The sequence below is a fragment of the Arachis ipaensis genome, chromosome B05, assembly GCF_000816755.2.
Source record: "Arachis ipaensis cultivar K30076 chromosome B05, Araip1.1, whole genome shotgun sequence".
NCBI lineage: Eukaryota > Viridiplantae > Streptophyta > Magnoliopsida > Fabales > Fabaceae > Arachis > Arachis ipaensis.
In genome coordinates this window covers 141,436,456-141,446,519 of record NC_029789.2, presented here as the reverse complement: position 1 = coordinate 141,446,519, position 10,064 = coordinate 141,436,456, and the positions used below count along the sequence as shown (strand labels likewise).

Genomic DNA, 10,064 nt, shown 5'->3' with positions numbered 1-10,064 from the left:
GAGAACATAGAGAACATAAAATAATTATTTAAATTTATATTCTTTTTGTAATTTTTCATCTAAAAATGATTTTAAATAATGTCATCCAAACAATATTTACTTATTTAATTTACTATAATCCATTTTAAATGAGAATTACCAAACATAAATCACATTAATACCAACTCACTTTTAATCAAAATCAATTTTACAAAAAACTTAATTTTATACATATTTCTATTTAGAAACCGTAATCTAAATATACACTATCTCATCCATTCAAACAACGACAAATTCACTCCTAATAAGATGAGCTATACAATATCCACAAGACTCATTATACCAGAACAATTACATACCAAAATCAAATTTATAATTTATACATGTAATAATGTAATATGATTGATAGAATTCCTAGTTTGATGCTATCCAAAATTTGCGTTGAGTGGTCTTTTCTTTTTTCATCTTTAATTCTTTATAGATTCGCTGAAAATAAAAGATCGGCGTGTTTAGGACCATGCGTCCATGCCATCGAAGGAGGAGTCCCGGTAGTAATCTTTCTCCACCTTTATCTGCAGTTTGAAAAAGATATAAAATCTAAGATAGAGGTTTTTTACAATTTCTTAATGTTACTAAGGTATTTTTATAATAAAAATATTATGTGTACATAAAAATTAGTTATCAAATTATTTATTAATCATTATATATTCGTATATAAATATATGTATTGTTTAATTTATTTTTAATGTGTATTTTTTATTTCAATATATATACACAGGTAGTTATTTTCGATGTAAATATAACATGATTAGTTTTTATAATATCTAATTTTATAAATTAAAACACTAAAATAATCATTTATAAATAGAGTAAAGTATATTTTTTGTCCTTAAAGTTTGACAAAAATTTAAAAAATGCCATAAGTTTTATTTTGTTTCAATTTTGTCCCAAAAGTTTTCGATTTGCATCAAATATACCCATGACGGCTAATTTTTCAAAAAATTTAAGATCGATTCAACAACAATTTCATAAGAACAACCCCTCAACACAAGCAAATCAAGCATAATTTTCATGCATTATTGTTATATTGGTCTTAAATATTTTGAAAATTTAGTCTCCGAGGATATATTTGATGCAAATCGAAAACTTCTAGGACAAAATTGAAACAAAATAAAACTTAGGGTTATTTTTTAAACTTTTGTCAAACTTCGGGGACAAAAAATATACTTTACCGTTTATAAATATCTGTTATTGAACTTTATTCAATCTAAAATTTCTCTCCCTAATTCAAAAAAAGGCTATAAGTCTAACAATAAATCTCTGCAAATACCTTCCTGTTGGAGGGAAATTACCATCTTATCTGATTCTGGAGCCATTAATTTATTAGTTGACCAAAAATGAACAAAACCATTAAGTTACTTGTAAATTGATGCTATTCCTATTTGGTACAAGAGTAATCAATGAAAATCGTATAAATGAGAGAATGACCAATCAAGAAAGACTTGACTGTGGATGGGGAGAGAAAAATAAGGAGTGAGCAAAATAAGGATAGCCTTGTAATATGATTAAAAAAAAACCTAATTTTAAACTATAAATCTTAATATAACATTAATATTCCTCTCTGAGTTGTGAATTTAGTTATACTATTATTTAGGGATAAGTACTTTTTTCGTTCCCAAAGTTTGGGTCGAAATCAAAATCGTCTCGACATTTTTTTTTATTAAAATCATCCTTAACGTTCAAAAACGCTTTAAAATCATTCTTTCTCGAATTTTTGGACCAAAATATCCTCATCATCATCATTCTCCTCTTCACCTTCCTCATCCCACCACCTCCACTGCCACCACAACCACCATCAACACCAACACTACCATCAACACCACCACCACCACCACCACTACCACCACCACCACCACCAGCCAAAAACCCCACTCCCTTACCGTAACCCCCAACCCCCTTTCTTATGCCCCTCTCTTCATGGTCATCATCATTATCAACAGATTTCATCAACAACAACAAATTTCATCAAAAATTCAGAAATTCAAATTTCAACAACAAATTTCAGCAACAATAAATTTCATAAAAAATTCAGTTCACAGAAGAAGAAAAAAAAGAAGAAGCAGAAGGCAGAAAGCAAAAGCAGAAAAGTAGAGGCGGCGACAGATTGGCTGCGGGACGACGACGGGTTGGGGGTAAGGGGATGATGGAGTAAGGGTTTGGAGGTGGGTGTAGGAGGAAGGGAAATTTGGGTGGAGGAAGGGAGAGGAGAGATGCTGATGGGTGTGGGTGGAGGGTGGGGATTTATTTTTTTAATATTTTTTATTTTTTATTAATAATTAAGGGTAATTTGGTCAAAAAAATAGAAAAGAACGATTTTATAACGTTTTGTAACGTTGATGATAATTTTAATAAAAAAAATCGAAAACAATTTTGATTTTAATCCCAAATCTTAGAAACGAAAAAAGTACTTATCCCTACTATTTACGTGTACCACAAATTAAGCCGTTTCTATAAATTGAACAGAATGGTTGTGAAACAATAAATGAACATGTAAATTAAACTCTCATATTCTATACATATATAAGATAATATACTATTAATAATATTTATTTTTAACAATGAAAATTGAAAAGAACCTGATGGGCAAGGCTTCTCGAAAAGCGCGTAGATTCCAACGGCCACAGTGGCGAGTAGAGTCTGTGAATGAAAGTGTTCTTTTGAGGCTCATCCATTTGCCCACTCCCACCGCCTGCGTGTTGTGTTGTGTTGTTGCTGCAATACAACAACTATTAATTAATGTAATAATCAATATTACTGTAAGCACTTACCAGTGAAAAAACGAATTAACATTATAATTAGTGTAATATTCGCCAAATCAATTTTAAAGAATTTTAGATATTTCATACTATGTATATATAAAATATTAAATATCAAATATAAACTATATGTCATTTCAATTATTTTAAATATATTTATATTTTGTATTTTAATTTAATGATTAACTGATTTTCTGAGTGAGCTAGGATAGTTGTTTAATTAATAGCATCAATGCTTTATGACCATCTCGTCATCTCTCGATATTTTCAACATCTCTTCTTCTCTTTCTCACTCTAGTCTTTTTACTTCACTACTGCTCTCACTATATTCTTTTCAAATAAAAAATAAAAAAAAATGTTGGTACTATCATTCATATACCCCAAGGAACCAGCATCACATTCTTCTTCATGCTCTTCTTCTATCTGATCAGTGATCACATATGCTCCCTTCAGTAGCTCCAACAATTTCTTCAAAAAAGAGAAACTTTGCATCCCTATCTTTTTCTTCTGCAGGTATATATTCTTCTTCATTTTCTATTTTGATATTCTCGCTTCCATTTATTATAATTAATTAATGTGTTTATGTTTATTCATTCCTTTTGAACATATACAAATACAAATTTAATATACTATACTGTATAGTTTATAGTTTATAGACATTTATATGTATGTGTTCTTTTTTATTTCTTTATATGAACATAAGTTATTATGTGACTACTCTTACTGTTTCTCATTTCCAAAACCCTAAAGTTGTGTTGAGGTTTCTTGTGTTTTATTTGTTAGTTTTATGTTTTTACTTGTCTTGTTGTGTGCTTTTTACCATAATAGGTTGGTTTTCTCTAGAAAAATTTGATCTTTTTTGATGAGCATGGTTAAAAATGGGCCCGAGGTACCTGCTGAGGGTTCATTACCTTCACAGGAAGAACCCAGGGATCAGGGTTTAGAGCAGGAAAAGGAGGAGGAACTCAAGGATCATTCTTCTGTTGTTGTTGAGAATGGTGGTGGTAAGGAAAATGGTGATGGAGTTGTTGAAGTTCTCAATAGCAGTGTCTTAGAGACCAAGGTTTCAGTAAAATTGAAGGGGAGTGATTCTGATTCTGAGATGAATGGTGTGTCATCTTTGTTGCAAATGAGGGGAACTGGTGAAAGCCGGGATGCTTCTCAAGAAGCCGAGAAATTGGATTCGATCGATGGCTCTCGGAAGAGAGTGGCAGATGGTGATTATGGTCTGAAAGAGGGTGCTTCCATGGGGATCAGCGGTGGTGAAGAGAGAAGTGATGGAAAGAAGAGCGAGGAGGAAGTAACAGATGATGATGATGGGAAAATTGTGACTAGAGATGTGCCAATTGTGGAGACCAGTGAGAATGTAGATGATGAAGTGGAGGAATTAAGTGATGGAGGACATGTATTTGCTGTTGGTGATTTTGTTTGGGGAAAAATTAAGAGTCATCCGTGGTGGCCCGGCCGGATTTATGATCCTTCAGATGCTTCAGACTTTGCTTTGAAGTTGAAACAAAAGAATCGGCAGCTCCTTGTAGCCTATTTCGGGGATGGAACATTTGCTTGGTGCCATCCTTCTCAATTGAAGCTGTTTGAGGAAAACTTTGATGATATGGCAAAGCAAAGTACCACCAAAGCCTTTGTCAATGCTGTACAAGAAGCTGTGAATCAGGTTGGAATGCTTCTTGATATGAAGATGAGTCGTGATTTTCTTGTAAATGAATCTATGCCTGGATTCACTCTACCATTGGCAAAGAATGCTGGAATCAAGACAGGAACTCTTGTGCCGGAAAATGGTGTAGAGAGACTTTTGGCCGTTCCAATGGAACCGCTGGAGCTACTTGCTCGAGTGAAACAAGCTGCTGAAATTATCGCTGTTGCTAGTATTCTGGAGCTGGAGACATTAAAGGCTCAGCTTTCGGCTTTTTATCTATCAAGAGGAGGTTATAAGTTAGCTCGTTATGAGGATCCCCAGCCAGTTCTTGGACTCGAAGATAAATTGACGGATGAAACTGTTTATGCAGGCAATGGTAAGAGTGCAGTGGAAGTGCCTGTCCAAGGGCCATTTGGGGAGGACTATTCTGCCTCTCCGATGAGCCTGAAAGTCGGTGCATCTGGTAACTCTCAAGGGCCTTCTGGAAATACACCAAACCATAGAAGGAAGCAGAAAAGCATGGCTGAAATTATGGGGGAGGACAAAGATGTACTTGCCATGAACAAGGAGGGGGATGAAACTGACGAAACTTTAAATGCAATTGTGTTCACTGGTAGGAAAAGAAGAAGAGACCGTGAGGTTGCAATGTCATCGAAACCAGTTCGGGAGAGAAAAGAATTGCGTGTAGATACTGTGGCAAATCTACAGAATGCTGAGAACAAAGGCAGTGGGGGCAAGCAGAACAGCGACAAGGGCTGGTCGCCAAAATCAGGAGAGTTGAAAGAAGCTTTTGATGGTGAAAACATTAGCAGCGGTAGCAGAAAGGAGAATACTACAGAAGCGAATACCAAAGAACAGAATGAGAAGGGTTCTTTGTTAAGAGAAAGGAAGTTAAGCAAGTACTTGTCCCCCCCCTTCACTACTTCCCTTGAACATCTAGCATCGGGCAGGGCTGCTGGCCAGCCTTCTCCTCGAATTCTGAAGTGTAATGGCGAGACGTTTAAGGAGAATCTCACAAAGGATGTTGCTGTTGGGTTCGCGCTCTCTGATGGCCCAAATCACCAAACTCAGATAGATGAAGAGGAGAAGGCCATCGATCTTAAGAAAATTCAGGTCACTCCTTTTGAAGTCCTGTCTGAATTCCGGCATGCAGCTGTTAGTCCTCAAATTTCTCGGGACAGCGACTCTCTTGAAGCACTTGTGGACTTCATTTCTGTCTTCAGAAGCTCATTGTATCGCCACGGATCCCTATACAAAGTGTACAAAGAATGCCGACCTGGAAGGAAGAGAAAGAAGTCAGAAACCGATCAACCAGATCACCTGTCACCTAACAATGAGTTTGGGCCTAGGAAGCGAAGAAAGAGGAAGGGAACTGAAAACACTTCAGCCGCGGAGCTTATTGTGTCATTCTGGCCAGGGTCCGCTCTACCTTCAAGATCTGACATCGTGGCGATTTACAGCAAGTTTGGGGATCTGAATGAGGCTGAAACCAACATGTTCCGAACAAATTACACCGCTAGAGTGTGCTTCCTAAGAGCTTCTGATGCTGAAAATGCCTTAAAGCAATCACAAATCACCAACCCTTTTGGATCCTCTGATGTAACTTTTCAACTCAAGTATCTTTCTTCTTCCAGTGATAGGTCCAAGTCCGAACGTTCAGCATCAACCAAGGAGGAGTACAATACCACCTTGGCTGTTTCACTGCCAAAGGACAATGAAGCATCCAAATTCAACTATGTAAGAGAGAAGCTTCAGGTTCTGACCTCAATGCTGGAAGCATCAGATGGAAAATCACATGAAGTGAAGAACAAGGTTGTTAGTGGGATGAAGGATCTTTTGGATGATGTGGACAAACTTCTTGGATTCTCTTCATCCTAGATATAGTTTATATCACTATAGCAATAAACACAAATTGGCAGCACTAGTAGTAGTAGTAGTAATGAGCAGGGGTAGGTTTTTCATTCAGCATTTATGTGGTGTCTTTTCATTCTGAAGGTGTGGGATTTTATATCGGATTAAAAAAATTACTCAGTATATAGCTTATAATATGATGGTAGTGGTATGCATATGCATATGCAGAGAATCATTGATGGTTAAGGATGAATGGTACTTTAGTTATGGTAGTAGATGAACTTCGGATGATTATTGCATATATGAAATAGTCAATTACTTCTCTTTACTTTTTGTGTTTGATTATATATGAAATAATTGCTATTGAATTTTGTGGGACATGGTGGATGTTTATGGAATAGAAGATTTGGATGCAAGGGTTTTTTACTTTTTTGGTCAACGCCTAGAAGTCAAATACACGTTATGGATGGATTGTCAAAAGGAAGTAATCCAATCCCTAACTAAGATTTGAAGATATTACAAGTATTTAAATATTAGAACTTTATTCTGATGGGTATTGATGGATATAGCACATGCTGCAATGGCTATTTTAGCAATTCAATTCTTGTAACCACGTTGATTAATAATACTATTATGTAACACTGGAAAACTTCAAAGACTCATGAGATGCAACCTGGCATGGCCTCCTTTGCCCAATAGAAAATGCTACATTAAAATAAAAATCTTAATACTACTTCAAATTAGTTAATCTATATTTTGTCTCATCCTGTATCAAATTTAAGTTGGTGAATTTAAATCACGCCCTTCCACAAAGTATGGTAATTTTCTCCTAGGCTAACATTCTTTTCCCATTTTGGACTCTACCTATACAAAATGTTTGACCCTTCAATTCACCCATTAGCAATCTTGAGTACAGATTTCAATACATGGTAGGAACTGGCAAGCATTTATCATATTGATGAAGCAAGTTCCCTTTTACAGTCAAATTAAATCTAACATAGTTGAAAATACAGATTCGAGATGAATGCAACAAGTGAAAAGGGGAAAGTAGTAGTAGTACAACATTTTCCATATCCACAGACAAATCTTTGGCGATATATTCCAGCTTTTTGTTCTTTCAACTCAACCAATATATGATATAACATATCATAGATGTGACAAATGGCAATAACGTCTAGTGCCTAACAGACTAATCAATCATCAACCGGATCCTGAGGAGTTTCATCTGCTTTGCGCTTGATAGTAATTACAGGGCACTCAGCATGTTTCACACAGAATTCACTCACAGTGCCAACAAAAACCCTGGATAACATGTTCACAACAATTCATCAATAAAATAAGCAAACTTCTCTTGAAGCAAAAGTGCTACTCTTAACAATTCAACAGCCAACAAGAAAGGATCAAGAATCAAGCATATCGTATGAGACAATATCCATACTTTTGGAAAGGGCCGAGACCACGGCTGCCAACAACCAGAAAATCGGGATGCACGCGTTTCACCTCATGGCAGATGACTTCCTTCGGATCACCATGCTTTATCCAAGCTTGACAACCCACCTGCAAGCATTGCAAACCATTAGCAATTACCTTTGACCAAAATCAATTACATGGTAAAATTGTTAACATGATTTAAGGTAGAAGAAGAACTATTATTACCCCAATTTCATGACACTTATTGACAAAGTATTCCAGCAGATGAGCCCCTCTAATCCTATCTCTCTGCTTCATCCTTTTAAAATCGTCAGGTGAGGCATAGATACTATCCATGTCATCAAAACCTAGCAAAAACAAGAGAGCTCCGTTTTTAATTTTGCTTTGTATAATTCTAAACAAATGCTCTTATAGTTTAGGTAAAGATTCACCTATTCCATAAACAAGAAGGACAAATTTCATGGCAAAAATGCATAAAGAATAGGAGTTATCATATCAAACCCGAAGACCTCTCTGTTGAAAATGAGTCATAATCTTTTCTCAAATGAATTCTTCTAACTTCTGTTATTGGTAGCTTTAAGAATAAACATGATAAATCAAATAAAAATAACAAGAATAATAATATATCACCACAACAATTTATAATCCAACTGCTCGGAGAAGAAAAAATCCAAGTAAATTATGAGCTTAACAGAAGAAATCACAGATATCTATGTCTTTCTTTCAGCTCAGACGATAAAATAAATTCAAATTAAGAACATAAACTTTTGACCATAAAAAAATGTGATCAAGTATCCAAAATTCTAGGGAAACCAAAAACAAATGAATGAATGAATCAAATAGTAATAACGCTAATAATCAGCATCAACAACAGCATGATTATCATTTCCTTCACTCAATCAATCAACCAAAAAAAGAAGAAAGCACAAGAGAGAGAGAGAGAGAGAGAGAGAGAGAGAGAGAGTACCATCTTCATCGGGAACCTGAACGTGAAGAAAGAGAAGGTTGAAGGAAGCGACGTTATGGCGAACGATCTTCTTGATAGTCCATTCGAATGCTCCTTTGCTGCTTATCGAAGGGTGCGGGTACCCTTTCAAACTCGACTGGTTCACCGCCACCATTATCCGAGTCACTTCCCCCATCTCGCTCGCTCGCTCGCTCACTCACTCACTCACTGAGTCACTTCCACCGAGTCCAACTCCTTCCTTCCTGTTTCTTCTTTGTTTCCCGAGAAAACCAAGAAAAAGAGAAAGAGAAGTGTTTATCTCGGTCTCGAATTATTTGGGCGTGGTTCGCACTGCGGCGCACGATAGTGACAAGTGGGTTTCGTGTCAGCTAAATTGCGCGGTGGACCGCTTGAATGAAGCGTTGTCGTTTTACCTGAAAATTGGCGGGCCGTACCCGGAAAATGTCCTAATTTTGAAAAATATCATAAAATTTAATAACTAAATATTACATAAAAAAAATTTTCAATAAAAAAATATAGATAAATAATTTTTAATCAGTCAATTTTAAATAATTGTAATTAATAATTATTAATTTTATATTTTTAAAAATAAAATTTAAATAATTATTAATTAATAATAATTTAAAAAATAAAATATAATTTAAAAATATTTGTTAATTTGTTGTTGAATTGATTGTAAAACGACAACTTCCTGAATAGCATAACCTATGATGCACGGACACTGACACGGACACGGAACACGATACGACACGAGACACTGACACCTAAATTTTAAAATCTTATAAGACACAAAATACGCATACATATAAAATATAAAGTATTTTTAATGATATTTTGATATTTTATCGATATTAAAATATAAATAATAAATTGTAATGATATTTTGATATTTTATTGATATTAAAATATAAATTAAAATTTTTAATTATTTTTAATGTCTTATTTTAATTATAACAAGTATTTAAAATATTTTTTGTTCTAATAAATAATAATATATACTATATCTAAATTTATTTCAAGAATATATGTTAAGAATAAGATTGGACATATTGACACGAGATGGTATTTAAGTGTGTCCAAACATGTTCAAAAAAGAATTTTTTATTTTTTATTAAGACACGATTAGATACAACAGACACACATGTCAGACGAGTATTGGTAAGTGTCGTGTCCAAAATATATCCGACACGCGAACACGACAACTCAACGAAGTGTCGCTACTTCATAGTAGTATACAAAACCAGTGACTATTAGGTAAAGATAATTTTATGTCACAATTATTGAAGGAAAATAGCCAAGTGGAACTGATGATTCGGATGTAGTTTGTGAAAATAAATTAAATAAAGATTAAAAATGGAGAAATTTA

General features: G+C 34.7%; 2 protein-coding genes across 2 annotated transcripts; one reads left to right on the top strand and one right to left on the bottom strand.

The window, feature by feature from the left end:
* On the top strand, positions 3,131-6,327 carry LOC107644522. Its single transcript, XM_016348393.2, has 2 exons — positions 3,131-3,308; positions 3,624-6,327. The coding sequence occupies exon 2, from the start codon at positions 3,658-3,660 to the stop codon at positions 6,325-6,327; it is 2,670 nt and encodes an 889-aa protein (XP_016203879.1). The 5' UTR covers positions 3,131-3,308; positions 3,624-3,657.
* LOC107644521 (universal stress protein A-like protein) lies at positions 7,168-9,022 on the bottom strand. Its single transcript, XM_016348392.2, has 4 exons — positions 8,699-9,022; positions 7,957-8,078; positions 7,739-7,857; positions 7,168-7,602 (listed from the first exon to the last, which is right to left on the bottom strand). The coding sequence occupies exons 1-4, from the start codon at positions 8,871-8,873 to the stop codon at positions 7,494-7,496; spliced, it is 525 nt and encodes a 174-aa protein (XP_016203878.1). The 5' UTR covers positions 8,874-9,022; the 3' UTR covers positions 7,168-7,493.

Bases quoted from the DNA above. Each gene is read 5' to 3' on its own strand.
- LOC107644522 (XM_016348393.2), top strand. From the start codon at position 3,658: ATGAGCATGGTTAAAAATGGGCCCGAGGTACCTGCTGAGGGTTCATTA.
- LOC107644521 (XM_016348392.2), bottom strand. From the start codon at position 8,873: ATGGGGGAAGTGACTCGGATAATGGTGGCGGTGAACCAGTCGAGTTTG. The intron at 8,079-8,698 runs GTACTCTCTCTC...TGTTTTTGCTAG, and splicing joins TCAGGTTCCCGATGAAGATG to GTTTTGATGACATGGATAGT. The intron at 7,858-7,956 runs GTAATAATAGTT...CAATGCTTGCAG, and splicing joins ATAAGTGTCATGAAATTGGG to GTGGGTTGTCAAGCTTGGAT.